This window comes from Cervus elaphus, chromosome 7 (genome assembly GCF_910594005.1).
Source record: "Cervus elaphus chromosome 7, mCerEla1.1, whole genome shotgun sequence".
In the NCBI taxonomy this organism is placed as follows: domain Eukaryota; kingdom Metazoa; phylum Chordata; class Mammalia; order Artiodactyla; family Cervidae; genus Cervus; species Cervus elaphus.
This window is the reverse complement of record NC_057821.1, coordinates 4,161,819-4,181,280: the sequence shown is the minus strand read 5'-3', so window position 1 is coordinate 4,181,280 and position 19,462 is coordinate 4,161,819. Positions and strand designations below refer to the sequence as shown.

The 19,462-nt window shown below is 43.4% G+C and overlaps 1 protein-coding gene and 1 pseudogene across 1 annotated transcript; both read left to right on the top strand.

The window, feature by feature from the left end:
* The first annotated feature begins 2,221 nt into the window (after positions 1-2,221).
* Positions 2,222-2,689, top strand: LOC122696885 (60S ribosomal protein L23-like). The gene has a single exon (XM_043907021.1). It carries the CDS (start codon positions 2,237-2,239, stop codon positions 2,657-2,659), a length of 423 nt encoding a protein of 140 aa, XP_043762956.1. The 5' UTR covers positions 2,222-2,236; the 3' UTR covers positions 2,660-2,689.
* Positions 2,690-5,402: 2,713 nt separating this feature from the next.
* LOC122697700 lies at positions 5,403-19,218 on the top strand (annotated as a pseudogene).
* The last annotated feature ends 244 nt before the right edge of the window (positions 19,219-19,462 follow it).

Below are 19,462 nucleotides of genomic sequence, written 5' to 3'. Positions count from 1 at the left end.
GAGAAGGTTCTAAGTAAAGACTGAAGAGTTTCTTCATCCCACCCTCCAGCTTCCACACCTCCCTGCTTCTGTGGTTGCTGTGAACTGCCAGGTAGGTTTCCTAAATTCATTGGCTTCGGTTGTGACTATGCTCGTATTTTTAGTAATGCCTGTTTCGGTGCTAGCAGTAGAGTTGGTTGTGAAAGGTTATGGGTGTTACCTGAACTAGTGCCCTGCTCCCTGCCTGTCCTTGGTGATGCACCGTGTGCCTGCGGGTGGTGCCCTGATCTGAGGTATTTCCTCCATGTGGGCGCTGCTCACTCGCTAGAGCATTTACACTCATAGAGAAACGTGACCCTCACTCACTGACTCCCTTGGGTGCCATTCTACACAGCTCTCTTTTCCTGAGGAAGAGGGCCCTTGCCCTTTATCCCTTTTTTAAAAGTTACTATTATTATTATTGTAGTATAGTTGATTCTCAGTGTTGTGTTAGTTTCACATGTACAGCAAAGTGAGTCAGTTACACACATACCATATGGACTCTTTTTGTCCTTTATCCTCTTTAATCACATGAGACAGTGCACTGTCTGTCTTAAACAGGATCAAACCATCAGAACCTGAAAATGTCAGCTGATAAGGTTTTTATCTTAGGCTGCTGGGCAAAGATTTCTTGGAATATTTAGTGACATATAAAGGAAATCAGTCCTGAATACTCTCTGGAAGGAATGATGTTGAAGCTGAAACTAATACTTTGGCTACCTGATGTGAAGAACTGACTCATTGGAAAAGACCCTGATGCTGGGAAAGATTGAAGGTGGGAGGAGAAGGGGACTAATAGAGGATGAGATGGTTGGATGGCATCACTGACTCGATGGATATGAGTTTGAGTAAGCTCCGGGATTTTGTGATGGACAGGGAGGCCTGGTGTGCTGTAGTCCATGGGGTCACAAAGAGTCAGACACGACTGAATGACTGAACTGAATTGAACTGAACTGATAACTAGAGGAGATACATCTGAGTCTTTGCTTGTCTTTGTGACTTATTACCTAGTTCCGAAAATAGCGTTATTCCACTACAAATTACCTCTATAAATCTCTCCCTTCTGAAACCATCTACTATTCCTTGTATCATGTATAGTTCTCAGCAGAAATCTGATGACTCCCAACCACTTCATCCCTAAACTGCAAAACCTTTTTTTTTTTTTAATGTTAAGGACGAGTACTGTTTTAACCTCAGAATCAAGTTAATGATGGAAAGCCAAACACAGAAAGGCAGGTCTCTGCTGTATTACAAGAAGGGAAATCGAGCCACAGCCTCATGCTGTAGGTTAGCGAGAGCCTCAGGACAGGGCATTTTGTACCTGGCACGATTTGCAAGGCTTTCTTTCCTGCCGCGTGTTCTCTCCTGAAGCCTGAGCACCCTGTACGGAGCCCTCGACAGCAAGCACCTGTGTCAGAGATGACTGTCTTACCCAGCAGCCTCAAGAATTTGAATGTTTTATGTGTGTCTAGTCAAACTCCAAAATAACACTAGTTTAAATATTAGTTATTTTCCAAGTTTCATTTCTTTGTAATAAGGCTTGGTCTCCTGTCATGTATTATACAGAAGAATATATAAATATTTTGTGAATCATGTAGATTAGAGGATGGGGTTAGAGGTTTATATAAGAAGATAGACATTAATGCCTTTCTGGTGCTTTGTGGAGTTGGAAAAAGCAATTTATTTTTCATGCTTCACAGGTCTTGACAATTTTGATTTGTTTTCTTTGAAAGACCTGTTTGAATCAGATGATGTAGGAAGAACTCAAAAATCAAAAGCCAGCAACCTCTTTTCAAAGCAGCAGCCAATGACAAAGAACATGAGCCTTCCGGGTTTTTTAACGTCCATCTTTTATTACCTCTTCAAGGAGGAGAGGCTGTACAGTGATCAGAGACAAAAGAAGAGACAGGAGAAGCCGAGCCCAGGTTGGAAATCTGCAGCTGGTGGGAGCACCAATGTTGTTTGTGGAGATACTGTCCCATTTCTTTCATTTTGTTTCTCACTCCATTCAGATGTCTTAAAACTCTTAATTGCAATGTGCATGAAAGAATACTAGGAAGGTTTAAGTAAACTTTTCATATGTAGTCGCTTATAATATTGTAGTCGTGAAAGTAAACAGTTACAGACTTTGAAAGGGAGGGAGCAGAACAGAGCAATGAAAAGGAAGGATCTTTAAATCATACGGCCTTGTCCTTTTTGTCCCTTTCCGGCCTTCAAGATGTCGAAGCGAGGACGTGGTGGGTCCTCTGGTGCGAAATTCTGGATTTCCTTAGGTCTTCCGGTTGGAGCCGTGATCAACTGTGCTGACAACACAGGAGCCAAAAATCTGTATATCATCTCTGTAAAGGGGATCAAGGGACGATTGAATAGACTTCCTGCTGCTGGTGTGGGTGACATGGTGATGGCCACAGTCAAGAAAGGCAAACCAGAGCTCAGAAAGAAGGTACATCCAGCGGTGGTAATTCGACAACGAAAGTCATACCGGAGAAAAGATGGTGTGTTTCTTTATTTTGAAGATAATGCAGGGGTCATAGTAAACAATAAAGGCGAGATGAAAGGTTCTGCCATCACAGGACCAGTTGCAAAGGAATGTGCAGACTTGTGGCCCAGGATTGCATCCAATGCTGGCAGCATTGCATGATTCTTTGGTGTGTTTGTAAAAAATAAAAATTTGCTCCCAAAAAAAAAAATAAATAAATCATACGGCCTTGTAAGCTGAGGGATCTCTCTCTATAAAAGCATGGCGGTGTCCTGCTTGTTACACTTTGCTGCCTGACTGATACTCAGGGTCTTTGCAAACAAACTCTTGCAATTCTTTGCACAGAAAAAAAGAAAACTTCTGGGATTTAAGCTTGAAAGGCGAAATGAGACAACTCTAAAATTCTGGTTTCGTTAGAGTCTACTGTTTGCAGATTTAATCAAGGTCTTCCACAGGCATCAGCTTGACATTAAATTTAAATGCCCATTAAAGTTAGAGCTGACAGCCGTTCTGAACGTGAGGCTCGGTCTGAGGATATCTTTACAGCTTGAAGGGAAGAAATTTGAGAGCCTCAAACCACTGTGGTAATTAGATCCATTTGGCAGAGGGAGGGCGAGAGAAGGCTGGAGGAGGGGCTGTGGAAATGGGCAGGCAGAGCCGTGCTGCAGGGGAGACGGTGGCTTCCCCCTGACGGAGGTGGATGGGGGGCCTGATGTGTCTCATCTCCCTTTTACGCACAGGCAGGATCACTGTGTGTGAGAGGTGTGTTTTGAACAAGTGCACAGGTTTGACTGTCAGGCTCTCTGGAATGCACGACACTGCCTAGGAGTGGGCTTCCAAAGACGATGTTGGCCCAGAGTTAGTGTTTCTCACAAGGGTACCTGAGTCACATTCAGGTATCACTTATTTACCTAGAGCATCTGCCTCCTTTTCAGCATTGAGCTCCTTTTTGACAGGTAGCTGTTGTCCTGGTCTGAGGCTTTTCCCTGTAATTGGCATTCCACGAAATTAGTGCTATGAGTCTATGGAAATCTTGTCACCTGCAGGAAATTACCTTCCCACTACATTTGACCTTCCTGCTAGAAGTGATGCAGTTTCCTGTTACTGGATTTGCTTTCTATCCCATAAGCTCTTTTTGTCCATTGCCTCATGGCATTTTATTTTCTCCAAGAATTATCACTGTAGAACCTTATCAAAAGTTTAAGAATATGTCTGTACAGAGAGCTTCTGTATTTCCCCTGAGTCTTCTGCTGCAGGTCTGTTTTTGAACATTGATGACAAGGTAGTGAAACAAGATTGCTAATAAATGCAGGCTGGAGTTTTCAGTTTAGCCCTGTAGTTTCTAGGTATTCATTCCCTGTAGTGGAAGTATAAGGCTTTTTGAGGGGTTTTGGTTTTTTGGATTTTTTTTCTTAGTTAATAGTTAATTTACAATACTGCATTAGTTTCAAGTGTTACAGCTCAGTGATCCGGTTTTGTGTTTATGTGTGTATATATATTTTTTTATTTTAGATTTTTTTCCATTATAGATTATGACAAGAAAGTGAGTATATTAGTAGTTCCCACCACTATACGGTAGTAGGTACTTGTTGTTTACCTGTTTTATGTATAGTGGTGTTGAATTTTTGTGCTGAAAGCATGGAGAGAAAATTAAGTCAGCAAATAATGCATTTAAGAATCTGTGGGGACTCCAATCAGGCTAGTGGAGTAGAAGGATATGGAACTCACTTCCTCCGGCAAATACATCAGAAATACATCTACAGGGCTTCTCTGCTGGTTCTTTGGTAAGGAATCTGCCTTCCTATGCAGGAGATGGGGGTTTCCCTGGTGGCTCAGTTGGTAAAGAATCTGCCTGCAATGTGGGAGACCTGGGTTCCATCCCTGGGTTGGGAAGATCCCCTGGAGGAGGGCATGGCAACCCACTCCAGTATTCTTGCCTGGAGAACCCCCATGGACAGAGGAGCCTGGCAGGGCTGCAGTCCATGAGATTGCAGAGTCAGACACAACTGAGTGACTCAGCACGTACATACAGTGCACGCGATGCAGGTTTGACCCCTGGTCTGGGGAGATCCCACATGCTGCGAAACAGCTAGGCCTGTGCGCCACAGCTATTGAGCCTGTGCTATAGAGCCGGAGAACACACCTACTGAGCCCACGTGCTACAACTACTGAAGTCCACACACCTAGAGTCTGCTCCGCAACAAGAGAAGTCACGTCAGTGAGAAGCCCAGGCGCTATAACTAGAGCAGTGCCCACCCACTCTAACTAGAGAAAAGCTCGCACAGCAATGAAGACCCAGCACAACAAATAAATAATTTTTAAAAATACATCTGCAAATGGAACAACTCTCATAGAACACCTAAACACCAATAGAAGATGTCAAACACTTGAAAGGACAAGAAAGATCATGCAACTAGGTAGGCCAAAAGGAAATAAAAACAGGAGGAAGCAGGATGGGATCTGTGCCCCTGGGAGGGAACTGAGAAAGGAAATGTTCCTGCATCTGGGGAAGCACCTTTGCCAGTGAGGAGGTCAGCCAGGACAGAAAAGGGAGCTCTGGAGGCTCAGAGGAAAAGGCAGCAGCCAGTGTGTGTAAGCAGACAACAGAGACCTGCACAGACGGTCCTGCCACCACCCTGCACACCCGCCCCAACCTGAGAGGTGCATCTGCTGCTATGGGCTGGGGCTGGGTGCTGGAATCGGGCTTTAGAGGACAGTCCCAGGGACAGGACTGCAGTTGGCTGTGTGGGGATCGCCTGAAGTGGCTGCAGTGTGTGGCTGCAACCAGGGGTGGGGTGGAAGAAGCTGGGCCACCATAGGGACAAAGCCCCATCCTCCATTGTCCAGTGGTGTGAGGGGCGGGGCAGGGCTTGGGCCTCTTCTCCACACGCCCGTGCCCACCGCCATGGGCTCTGGGAGCGCTGTGGTCTCGGTGGGCTCCTGCACAAGCCACCACCTTAGTGGGCTCTAGGAGCAGGTGCCAGCAGGGTGCCCCCACATGGAGGTGGGGCTGAAATCATAGCGAAGCCCCAGGGGCTGCACAGCTTAGGAAACAGGACTGAAATTACCCCAAGGCCGTGCAGGTCACGGATTCACATCTCCACCGGCTTTGTAAATTCAGCACCTGCAGGAGGTCCAAGCAATGGGTGCTACCGCTGCTGGGATGGGTCTGGCCTTAGCAGCGTGAGCTTTATGGTCACGTGCATGTGGGGCTTGGGTTGGGCCAGGGTCCAAGCTGCCAGTAGCTCCCACAGTGGGTCGGGTGCATGAGTACTGCAGTCCTGGAACCTGACTTCCGTGGGTCTGTGCTGGTGGCCCTGTGAAAACAGTGCCTGAGGGACACCAGGGCTGATTGCCAGCGTTCCCACAGTTGAGGCAGGGCCAAGGGCCGAGCCAACAACAGCGTACTTTGTGAGCCCACACAACAGGTGACACGGTAGAGCACACTTACTGCTGGACAACTCCAGAGGAGGATTACTTGGTGGCTACTCTCCCAGTGGGACCGTTCCAGTCCCACCTGTTTCACACCACAGCTCAGCAACAGATCTGGGAGCTTCTCCTACCACACTGGGGAAGTCGATTCTGTCCCTGACAGGGCTCTGGAAGCCAGAGAGCAAAGAGGAGGCCTCAGTGAAGACCCACTGCAGGCTCTGGCCGTCACACCACCAGTCACACCTCCTGTCCCGGGCATAGTGGCCAGCCCGGTCTGAGGAACCGGGCGGCAGACCTCTGTACTAAAAACAGCCCTCACACTGTAAGTATTAAACCCTCACAAGCTACACAACGATGCTCCTACATAAAAATAGACCTCCAAGACTACCAGCAGGTAATTGTTTCTCCTAAACTCATAGAGTAACAGAAATATAAGTAAAGTTAAGAAGTAGAAGAACCATTCCCAGTGGAAAGATCAAGAGAATTCCCCTGAAAGAACAATGAAACAGATCTCTTCAGTCTAATAGACACCAAACTCAAGGGAGATAATGAAAATACTGAAGGAATTTTTAAAAGGGCTACTGAAGTCCTGGCTATTATAAATGCCCATAAATGCCCATCAGCAGACTAATGGATAAGAAAGCTGTGGTACATATACACAATGGAATATTACTCAGCCATTAAAAAGAATACATTCGAATCAGTTCTAATGAGATGGATGAAACTGGAGCCCATTATACAGAGTGAAGTAAGCCAGAAAGATAAACACCCATACAGTATACTAATGCATATATATGGAACTTAGAAAGATGGTAATGATAACGCTATATGCAAGACAGAAAAAGAGACACAGATGTATAGAACAGACTTTTGGACTCTATGGGAGAAGGCGAGGGTGGGATGATCTGAGAGAACAGCATCAAAACATGTATATTATCAGATGTGAAACAGATCGCCAGTCCAGGTTGGATGCATGAGACAAGTGCTCAGGGCTGGTGCACTGGCATGACCCAGGGGGATGGGATGGGGAGGGAGGTGGGAGGGGGGTTCAGGATGAGGAACACATGTAAATCCATGGCTGATTCATGTCAATGTATGGCAGAAGCCACTACAATATTGTAAAGTAATTAGCCTCCAATTAATAAAAATAAATGAAAAAAACTCATTTTTAATAAAAAAAATAGAAATATATATTAATGCACATAGATGGTTCACTATCAATTCGGATTTTATTATCTGTAGAATTTCTCTCAGTACTCGATTTCATGATTCTGAAGAAGACTGTCTATTTCATTAGTGAGTTAATTTTCACTTATTTTCTGAGAGTAAAAAGACTGTAACAAAACTCATCTTGCTTTTACACTTTTCAGTAGAATCAGCGTGCACATGAAAAAAAATTAAAAAGGGCTATTGATAAAAATGTACATTGCTTTAAAAAGGAACTAAAGACTACAAAAAAGAACTAAGAAAAATTAGGAAATTCATTTGCCAGATCAAAAGCTGAGCTAAAGGCGTTGAATAGCAGGATTAATAATTCAGAAGAATCAGTGATCTGGAAGACAGAACAATAGAAATCACCCAATCTGGACGGCAGACAGAAAGCCAAAAGGAAAAACAACAACAACAATAATAATATGAGACTTAAGGGATAATATAAAGCATGCCAATATATGCATAATGACTCCAGAAGGAGAAAAGGGGATTGAAAATGTATAGTAAGTCCCCTACATACAAACAAGTTTGGTTTCAAAGGCATGTTCACATGTCCAATTTGTTCATAAATCCAATGAAGTTAACCTAGGTACCCAGCTAACACAATTGGCTAATGATATATATCATTATATAACACAAATATATAATGATATAAGATTTTTCACATGATACATAAGACACACAAACATTTTTAATCTTACAGTACCTTGGAAAGTACACTACTACACTACCACAGCTGTCATACCTGGTCTGGCATCAAGTGAAGAGTCAAGAAGAGTTACTGACTGGAGGAGGGTGAGGAAGTTGGAGATAGTAGAGCTAAAGGATTGTCAGCTGCGGTTTCACTCATGCCTAACGTGGATGGCACAGGTTCTGGTTCCTTGCTGGTTTAAATTCTGTCTACCGTCTTAAAAGAATGATTCAGTGATGTCTGGGTAGTAGCTCTTTTCTCCTCATAATGGATGAAACGGTAGCAGTGGATTGCGCTCTAAAGAGCCGCTGCAAGCTTCATGTGCTGTTCTACATTTGCGTCCTATGTTTCAAACACTGACAGTGCGTCCTCAAATAAAGTGCACAGAAGCACATCCACTCGTAGAGGGTGCATCCATGTGACAGTGTACTCCAGACACGTGAACTAGCTTATGTAATTGGACGTGCAAACTCACACATCCCTGATAGTTCCCAACTTGAAGGTTCATACGTAGGGGACTTATTGTATTTGAAGAGGTTGAAGAAATTATGACTAAAAATATCCCAAATCTAAAGAAGGAAACATATCCAGATATAAGAAGCACAGAGGGTTTCAAACAAGATAAACACAAACAGACATACGTCAAGACACGTATGCATGCTGAGTCGCTTCAGTCGTATCTGATGCTTATGGACTGTAGCCTGCCAGCCTTCTCTGTCCATGGGGATTCTCCAGACAAGAATACTAGAGTGGGTTGCCATTTCCTACTCCAGGGGATCTTCCTGACCCAGGGATCAAACTTCTGTCTCATGTCTCCTGCATTGGTAACAGGATTCTTTACCACTAGTGCCGCATGACAAAAGTTAAAGAGAATATTCTAGAGGCAGCAAAAAAAAAAAAAAAAAAGATGACAAAGGAACACCTCCCCCCCCCCGCCATAAGGCTATCAGCTGATTGCTCTATAGAAACATTACAGGCCAGAAAACAGTGGTAAGATATTCTCAAAGTCCTGAAAGAGAAAAATCTGCAACCTGGGATACTCTACCTAGCAAGATTATCATTTAGAATAAGAGAAAGAATTTCTAAGATAAGCAAAAACTAAAAAGAATACAGCAATATTAAACCTATCCTAAAGGAACTATTGAAAAGTCATCTCTACATAGAAGGGAAGTAAGAGCTATAGGAAAGAGAACATAAGAATTGGAAAGTAAATCATTTAAATAAGCTAGTACACAGATTTTTAAAAATCAAAAAAGTTCTGTAAAAGTGATAACCACAACGAGTAGCAAAAGGATGAATATGAAGATCTGAAAGAAGACAACAAAATCATAAAATGTGGGGGATGATAGTAAGAAAATGTAGATTTTTTTTTTTTCTAGAATGTGTTTGAGCCTATATGACTAGCAGTTAAAAGCAAGTAGATATAGGAAGGGGTTAACATACTAGAAAAACAGGGTAAACACCAATCAAAACCATACAATACATTCACAAAAAGCAAAATGAACAGAATGAAAGCATAATACAAAAGAAAATCATCAAATCACAAAAGGAAAAAAAAAATAGTATAAAACCAATAGGAAAACAAGGGTTAAAATGGCAAGATATGCAAAGCAATCAATAATTACCTTAAATGTCAATGGATGAAATCCTTCAATTAAAAAACATAGTATGGCAGGTTGAATTTAAAAAAAATCAAAGTCTACAAAACTGCCTAAAAGAAACCCACTTCAGGGCAAAGAACACAGATAGACTGAAAGTGAGGGGATGGAAAAAGATTTCGTACAAACAGAACAAGAAAGTGGAGATCACAATAATTATATCAGAAAAAACAGACTTTAAAGCAAAGGCTATAAAGAAAAAGAAGAGCACTGTATAATGATACAAGGATCAATAAAAGAGGGTATTACACTCATCAGCCTATGTGCACCCAATATAGGGGCACCCAAAAACACAAAACAAATACTAACAGACATAAAGGGAGAAACTAATGGGAATACAATAATAGTAGAAGACTTTAACACCCCACTCACATCAGTGGACAGATATTTGAGAACAAAAATAGTGCAACAGAGACCCTAAAGGATAGGACTCAATTGATATTTTCAGGACATTTCATCCAGAAAAAGAGTACACATACCTCTCAAGTGCACATGAAACATTCTCTAGGATTAGCCATACCAGGGCACAAAAAAGTCTCAACAAATTTAAGAGTCTAGAAGTATTCAAGCATCTTTTCTGATCACAATGACATGCAACTAGAAACCACAGAAAAAGAAGCAAGCAAACAAGAAACAATTACATGCAGACTAAACTACATGCTACTTAAAAACCAATTAGTTAATGATGAAATCAAAGAAGAAATTAAAAAATACCTTGAGACAAATGACAAAGCAGAACCATACAAAATCTGTGGGCTGCATGAAAAGCAGTCTTGAAAATTCATAGCAATTCAGGCCCTGAAAAGAAGCAAGAAAATTTGCAAATACACAACCTAACATACTACCTAAAAGAATGAGAAAAAACCAAAAGTCAGCAGAAGGAAGGAAATAATAAAGATCAGAGGGAAAATAAATAAAATAGAGATTAAAAAAAAATAGAAAAAGTCAATAATACTAAGAGCTGTTTCTTTGAAAGTGTAAACAAAATTGACAAACCTCTGGCCAGGCTCACCAGGAAGCAAAGAGAGAAAACCCAAATAAACTAAGAAATGAAAGTGGAGAAATCACAACTGATACTGCAGAAAAAAATCACAAGAGAATACTATGAACAACTATACATCAACAGATTCAACTACTTAGAAGTAATGGACAATTTCTAGAAACACAGAGCCCACCAATACTGCAAGGAGGACTTGAACAGACCAATCAGTAGAAGTGAAGTAAACTTGGTAATAAAACAAAACAAAAAACTTTTTACAAACAAAAGTCCAGGTTGAAATGGCTTCACAGGTATATTCAAATATATATTTAAAAAAAATAACTTGTACCAGTTCTTCCCAAACTCTTCCAGAAGATTGACAAGGAGGGAACAAGACATTCTATGAAGAAACCAATCACTCTGATAGCAAAACCAGACAAACACACTACCAAAAAAATTACAGGCAAGTATCTTTGGTGAATATAGATGCAAACATTCTCAACAAACAAACAGAAACCCAAATCCAGCAACAAATAAAAAAAGTTCATGCACCATGACCAAGTTGAGTTCTTCCCAGGGTCAAAAGGATGGTTCAATATATGAAAATCAATCAATGTGATATGCCAGATCAACAAAAATAAAGACAAAAACCACTTGATCATCTCAATAGATGCAGAAAAATCTGTGGTAAAATTTAACATCCATCATTCATGGTAAAACAAACACAAAAAAACCTTTACAAAAGTCAGTACAGAGGGAACATATCTCAACATAATAAAAGCTATTCATTAGAAACCCACAGCCATTATAATAGCCACAAAAGGGTGAAAGCCTTCTTGCTAAAGCATGGAACAAGGGAAGGATGCCCACTCTCACCACTTCTCTTCAGCATAATATTAGAAATCCTAGCCATAACAGTCCAACAGGAGAAAGAAAGGAAAGGTATTCAAGTTGGTAGGGAAGAGATATAAAACTGTTCATGTGCAGATGACGTGATACTATGTGTATAGAAAACCCTAAAGACTCCACTCAAAAACTTCTAGAACTGATAAACTCAGCAAGGTAGCAGGATACAAGATTAACATAGAGAAATCGATTGCATTTTTTTAGAGTAACAATGAAATAGAGAATGTAAACAAACAATCCCATTTTTAAAAACACATCAAAAAATAAAATACTTAGGAATAAATCTCACCAAGGAGCTGGAAAACTTACATGCTGAGAATTACATAATAAAGGAAACTGAAGATGATTGAAAGAAATGGAAAGCCATCCCATGCCCTTTAATATTGTTAAAATGGCTATACTAACCAAGGCAATCTACAGATTTAATGCAATCTCTATGAAATTACCCAGGACATTTTTCACAGAATTAGAGCAAATAATCATAAAATTTACACGGAACCATGAAAGACCCCAAATTGCCAAAGCAATCCTGAGGCTAAAGAACAAAGCAGGAGGCATAACCCTCCCAGACTTCGGACAATGCTACAAAGCTGCAGTAATCAAAACAGCGTGGTACTGGCACAAAAACAGACCAATGGGACAGAATAGAGAACCCGGAAATAAACCTGCACACCTGTGGAAAATTAATCTTCAACAAAGGAGGCAAAAATGTCAAATGGGGAAAAGATGGTCTCTTCAACAAGCAGTGTGGAAAAGTTGGACAGCTGCATGTAAATCAGTGAAGTTAGAACACGCCCTCACACCATGTCTGCACAGTCACTAAGTCATGTCCAATTTTTTGCAGCCCCAGAGATTGTGACCTACCAGGCTCCTCTGTCCATGGCAAGAATGACAGAGTGGGTTGCCGTTTCCTCCTCCAGGGGGTCTTCCTGGCCCAGGGATTGAACCCACATGTCTTGTGTCTCCTGAGTTGTCAGACAGGTTCTTTACCACTGAGCCACCTGAGAAGCCGACCATACACAAAAATAAACTCAAAATGGCTTAAAGGCTTAAACATAAGACATGATACCATAAAACTCCCTGAAGAAAACACAGGCAAAACATTCTTGAACGTAAATCATACTAATGTTTTCTTAGGTCAGTCTCCCAAGGCAATAGAAATAAAAGCAAAAATAAATAAATGGGACCAAATCAAACTTATAAACTTTTCACAGCAAAGGAAATCACAAACAGATGAAAAGACAACCTATGGGCTGTGAGAAAATACTTCCAAATGATGCAACCAACAAGGACTTAATTTCTAAAATATACAAACGGCTCATACAATTCAAAACCAAAAAGCAACCTCGTTGAAAAATGGGCAAAAGACCTAAGTAGACATTTCTCCAAAAAAGAAATACAAATAGCCAAAATATACATGAATGGTCATCATCGTTAATAGAGAAATGCAAATCAAAACTGTGGTGAGGTATCACCTCACATGAATGGCTATCATTAAGAAATCTACAAACAGTAAATGCTGGAGAGGATGTGAAGAAAAGGCAGCCTTCGTACACTGTTGGTGGAAATGTAAATTGTTGTAGCCACTATGGAAAATAGTATGAAGTTTCCTCAGAAAACCAAAAATAGAGTTGCCATATGATCCAGCAATGCCACTCCTGGGCATATATCCAGACAAAACTGTAATTCGAAAAAATACATGCATGCTCAATGTTTACAACAGCACTAATTACAAAAACCAAAATGTGGAACCAGCCTACATGCCCATTGACAGGGGAGAGAACAGAGAAGACACGGTGCACACATAGAATGTAATAGTTCAGTTCAGTGGCTGGGTTGTGTCCCACTCTGCAGCCCCATGCTGCAGCACGCCAGGCCTCCCCGTCCATCACCAGTTCCCGGGGCTACTCAAACTCATGTCCATGAGCCAGTGATGCCATCCAGCCATCTCATCCTCTCTTGTCCCCTTCTCCTCCTGCCTCAATCTTCCCCAGCATCAGGGTCTTTTCAAATGGGTCAGTTCTTCCCATCACGTGGCCAAAGTATTGGAGTTTCAGCTTCAGCATCAGTCCTTCCAATGAATATTCAGGACTGATTTCCTTCAGGATGGACTGGTTGGATCTCCTTGCAGTCCAAGGGACTCTCAACAGTCTTCTCCAACACCACAGTTCAAAAGCATCAATTCTTCAGCACTCAGCTTTCTTTGTAGTCCAACTCTCTCATCCATACATGGCTACTGGAAGAACCATAGCTTTGACTAGATGGACCTTTGTTGGCAAAGTAATGTCTCTGCTTTGTAACATGATGTCTAGGTTGGTCATGGCTTTGCTTTCAAGGAGTCTTTTAATTTCATAGCTGCAGTCACCAACTGCAAGGATTTTGGAGCCAAGAAAAATAAAGTCTCACCATTTCCATTGTTTCCCAATCTGTTTGCCATGAAGTGATTGGACCGGATGCCATGATCTTAGTTTTCTGAATGTTGAGTTTTAGGCAAACAATTTTATTCTCCTCTTTAATCTTCATCAAGAGGCTCTTTAGTTCTTCGCTTTCTGCCCTAAGGGTGGTGTCATCTGCATATCTGAGGTTATTGATATTTCTCCTGGCAATCTAGATTCCAGCCTGTGTTTCATCCAGCCCAGCGTTTCTCATAATATACTCTACATATAAGTTAAGTAAGCAGGGTGACAATATACAGTGTTGACGTACTCCTTTTCCTATTTGGAACCAGTCTGTTTTTCCATGTCCAGTTCTAACTGTTGCTTCCTGACCTGTATACACATTTCTCAGGAGACAGGTAAGGTGGTCTGGTATTCCCATCTCTTTCAGAATTCTCCACAACTTGTTGTGATCCACACGGTCAAAGGCTTTTGCATAGTCAATAATGCAGAAATAGGTGTTTTTTCCTGGAACTCTCTTGCTTTTCCAATGATCCAGTGGATATTGGGAATTTGATCTCTGGTTCCTCGGCCTTTTCTATTTATTTTATTTATTTTTTTTCACTTACTTTTATTTGTTGGAGGCTAATTACTTTACAATATTGTAGTGGGTTTTGTCATACATTGACATGAATCAGCCATGGATTTACATGTATTCCCCATCCCGATCCCCCCTCCCACCTCCCTCTCTACCCAATCCCTCTGAGTCTTCCCAGTGCACCAGGCCCAAGCACTTGTCTCATGCATCCAACCTGGGCTGGTGATCTGTTTCACTATAGATAATATACATGTTTCGATGCTATTCTCTCGAAACATCCCACCCTCGCCTTCTCCCACAGAGTCCAAAAGTCTGTTCTGTACATCTGTGTCTCTTTTTCTGTTTTTCATATAGGGTTATCATTACCATCTTTTTAAATTCCATATATATGTGTTAGTATGCTGTAATGTTCTTTATCTTTCTGGCTTACTTCACTCTGCACAATAGGCTCCAGTTTCATCCATCTCACCAGAACCGATTCAAATGAATTTTTTTAATGGCTGAGTAATATTCCATGGTGTATATACACCACAGCTTCCCTATCCATTCGTCTGCTGATGGGCATCCAGGCTGCCCCCATGTCTCGGCTACCATAAATAGTGCTGCGATGAACATCGGGGTGCACGTGTCTCCCTCAGATCCCTCTGCCTTTTCTAAAACCAGCTTGAACATCTGGAAGTTCACGGTTCATATATTGTTGAAGCCTATCTTGGAGAATTTTGAGCATTACTTTACTAGCATGTGAGATGAGTGCAATTGTGAGGTAGTTTGAGCATTCTTTGGCATTGCCTTTCTTTGGGATTGGAAAGAAAACTGACCTTTTCCAGTCCTGTGGCCACTGCTGAGGTTTTCAAATTTGTTGGCATATTGAGTGCAGCACTTTCACAGCATCGTCATTTAGGATTTGAAATAGATCAACTGGAATTCCATCACCTCCACTAGCTTTGTTCGTAGTGATGCTTCCTAAGGCCCACTCAACTTCACATTCCAGGATGTCTGGCTCTAGGTGAGTGATCACACCATCATGATTATCTGGGTCGTGAAGATCTTTTTTGTATAGTTCTTCTGTGTATTCTTGCCACCTCTTCTTAATATCTTCTGCTTCTGTTAGGTCCACACCATTTCTTTCCTTTATTGAGCCCATCTTTGCATGAAATGTTCCCTTGGCATCTGTAATTTTCTTTAAGAGATCTCTAGTCTTTCCCATTCTATTGTTTTCCTCGATTTCTTTGCACTGATCACCGAGGAAGGCTTTCTTCTCTCTCCTTGCTATTCTTCGGAACTCTGCATTCAAACGGGTATATCTTTCCTTTTCTCCTTTGCTTTTTGCTTCTCTTCTTTTCACAGCTATTTGTAAGGCCTCCTCAGACAGCCATTTTGCTCTTTTGCATTTCTTTTTCTTGGAGATGGTCTTGCTCCATCTCCTGTACAATGTCATGAACCTCTGTCCATAGTTCTTCAGGCACTCTGTCTATCAGAACTAGTCCCTTAAATCTATTGTCACTTCCACTGTATCATTGTAAGGGATTTGATTTAGGTCATACCTGAATGGTGTAGTGGTTTTCCTTCTTTCTTCAATTTAAGTGTGAATTTGGCAATAAGGGATTCATGATCTGAGCCACAGTCAGCTCCCAGTCTCGTTTTTGCTGACTGTATAGAGCTTCTCCATCTTTGGCTGCAAAGAATATAATCAATCTGATTTCGGCTGCGTGGCGCTGGAGCAGCCGAGAAGAGACATCCCATGTCCAAGGTCAGGAGCGGTGGCCGAGAGCGGATACCCCACGTCTAAGGTCAGGAGCGGCGGCTGCGCTTTGCTGGACCAGCCGTGTGGAGATACCCCACATCCAAGGTCAGAGAAACCCCTGTAAGACGGTAGGCGCTGGAGAGCTGTGAGGAGATACCGCACATCCAAGGGCAAAGGAGAAGCCCCAGCAAGATGGTAGGAGGGGTGAATTCACATTTAGAATCAAACCCCGTTCCCACCAGAGATGCTGAGAGGGCTCAAACAAACCTGCGCGCCAGGACCCACAGACCCCATAGAGACTGAGACAGAACTGTGTTTGAGCGTCTCCTGTGGGGGTATGGGTCGGCGGTGGTCTGCTGCAGGGACAGGGGCTCTGGGTGCAGCAGACTTGGGTTAGGTATAAGCCCTCTTGGAGGAGGTCACCATTAACCCCACCCTAGAGATGCCAGAACTTACACAGGACTGGGAAATAGACTCTCGGAGGGCACAACAGAACCTTGTGCACCAGGAGACAGGAGCAGTGACCCCACAGGAGACCGTCCTGGACTTGCCTGTGGGGGTCTGGGGGTCTCCGGCAGAGGTGTGGGTTGGCGGAGGCCTGCTGCAGGGCTGGGGACACTGAGTGGAGCAGTGCATGCCTGGGACCTTTTGAGGGAGGTCACCATTATCTTCATTGCTTCCACCACAGTTTGGCCCAGGTAAATAGCGGGGAACACAACTCCACCCATCAACATAAAATTGGATTAAAAACTTACTGAGCATGGCCCTGCCCATCAGAACAAGACCCAGTTTCCCCCTCAGTCAGTCTGTCCCATCAGGAAGCTTCCTTAAGCCTCTTGTCCTTCTCCATCAGAGGGCAGACAGACTGAAAACCACAATCACATGCTTACAACCCTGAGCTTATGAGGCAGATGACTGGAGCTTGCTGGAAATCCAGCCATGATGCAAGAGATGATGCAGAAGCAGGACCAGGCTCTAAGCAATCTGGAGAGCATCCCTGGAGGGTGTAATGCCTTCTGCCACATGTACACGGACATCAAAGGGCCCATGTTTACAGCTGCCCAGAAACAGTTTGGCAGAATCCCTTTTCTTTCCTGGCTGGGAACTCGGACAGCTCATCCTCCCAGCCTCTGCGGACTGAGAAACAAGAGCTGCTCCCTAACCCCTGGAGCACCTTGACCCCCACCTCCCAGGCCCCTGGGTCTGGTGGGGAGGTTACTGGGTGCCTGGGGACCATCCAGGTACCCCCAGCAGTCTCCAGCCCCTTTGGGATCAATGCGGTTAGCCTGGCAGAAAACGAAGAAGAGCTAAAGAACCTCTTGGTGACAGTAAAAGAGGAGAGTGAGAAAGTTGGCTTAACACTCGACATTCAGAAAACTAAGATCATGGCATCCAGTCCCATCACTAAATGGCAAATAGATGGGGAAACAATGGAAACAGTGACAGACTATATTTTTGGGGGGTCCAAAATCATTGCAGATGGTGACTGCAGCCATGAAATTAAAAGACGCTTGCTCCTTGGAAGAAAAGTTATGACCAACCTAGATAGCATATTAAAAATCAGAGATATTGCTTTGCTAACAAATGTCTGTCTAGTCAAAGGTATAGTTTTTCCAATAGTCATGTATGGATGTGAGAGTTGGACTATAAAGAAAGCTGAATACCAAAGAATTGATGCTTTTGAACTGTGGTATTGCAGAAGACTCTTGAGAGTCCCTTGGACTGCAAGGAGATCCAACCAGTCCATCCTAAAGGAAATCAGTCCTGAATATTCATTGGAAGGACTGATGCTGAAGCTGAAACTCCAATACTTTGGCCACCTGATGAGAAGAACGGACTCATTTGAAAAGACCCTGATGCTGGGAAAGATTGAAGGCAGGAGGAGAAGGGGATGACAGAGGATGAGATAGTTGGATGGCATCACCTATTCAATGTACCTGAGTTTGAGTAAGCTCCAGGAGTTGATGAATTGGGAAGCCTGGCATGCTCTAGTCCATGAGGTCGCAAAGATTCGGACATGACTGAGCAATTGAACTGAACTGAGCCTGGAATCAGAGATGTTCAACAGCCTGGAAATGCAGGCCCTTCACCAGCAGATCTCTGAGAACCCCCAACTGATGCATAACATGTGCAGCATGATGAAAACGCTTGCTCAGAACCCTGACTTTGGTGAATGTGCCACTCTTCACAGGGAACCCCTAGCTTCAGGAGCAGCTCTGCCTGCAGCTCCCAGTCTTCCTGCAGCAGCTGCAGAATCCAGAGTTGCTCTCCAGTCTGACCAATCCCCGAGCCTTGCAGGCACTGCTGCACATCCAGCAGGGACTTCAGACCTTGCAGACTGAAGCCCCCAGGCTGGTACCCAGCCTTGGCTCTTCTGGGATGGCCTGGACCTCAGCATCCTTGGCAGGTAGCAACGCGGAATCTGCGCCCAAGGTGCCCACCTCCTCTCCAGCCCTGCCAGTCACATCCTCTCCAACAGGTGCCTCCAGTGCTCAGCAGCAGCTCATGCAGTGGATGATCTAGCTTTTGGCCGGAAGTGGAAGTTCACAGGTGCAAACTCAAGAAGTGAGATTTCAGCAGCTGCTGGAGCAGCTCAACTCCATGGGCTTCATGAAAGGCCAGACTGCAGGCCCTGATAGCCACAGGAGGGGACATCAAAGCAGATATCAGGAGACTCCTGGGTTCTCAGTTATCGTAACCTCTCAGCCCTGGTCCTCCTGCCCCTCCTTTCCCTCGATGCCAACGTTTGGTTTCTCTATCAATGAGACCCTCTCTGGGTCATCCCTTCTGTTATGTCTTTATCCTTTGTCCTCTCCAGACAGCAGGTTGACTTTAGAGGTGTGGGCCCCAGCCCCATAACTCTCAGAATTCTGGTTTTACTTCTCCACCTCTTATAGAACCTTTTCTCCTGGCCCTGCTTGCAACAGAGCTATTTGTGCAGTTTTTATTGATTGGCGCCTCCTCCTTGCCCCACAACCATCTTTTTGCAACCTTCAGACTTCTCAGTAGCAGTGCAGAGTTGAGGAGAAACCCATTCTCTGGTTTATTGGAACAGGGTCTTCCATCTCTACCGCTAGAGTTTTGCTTGTCTCATGTTTAGTTTTGGTAAGTCGTCCTTATTTTGCTTCCCCATCCCCTCCCACGTCTAGCCCACCCAGTACTAGACTTCCACACTCTGAAGGCGGGGCAGGTGAGGCAGGCTGTGCTTTTCCTCCTCATTCCCTGTCCTCACTTTCACAGGGTTTACTGGGACTTGCAGGGGAAGGAAGATGCCTGTTCTCTCTGTCCAAAGGGAGAGGCGAAACAGCACTCTGGAGCAGATGTTAACAAGCCCTGGACCAGCCTGGCTAGGGGAGGAGGGAATGAGACT

What these genes read in the sequence shown, in the direction of transcription:
- LOC122696885 (XM_043907021.1), top strand. Translation starts at nt 2,237, where the DNA reads ATGTCGAAGCGAGGACGTGGTGGGTCCTCTGGTGCGAAATTCTGGATT.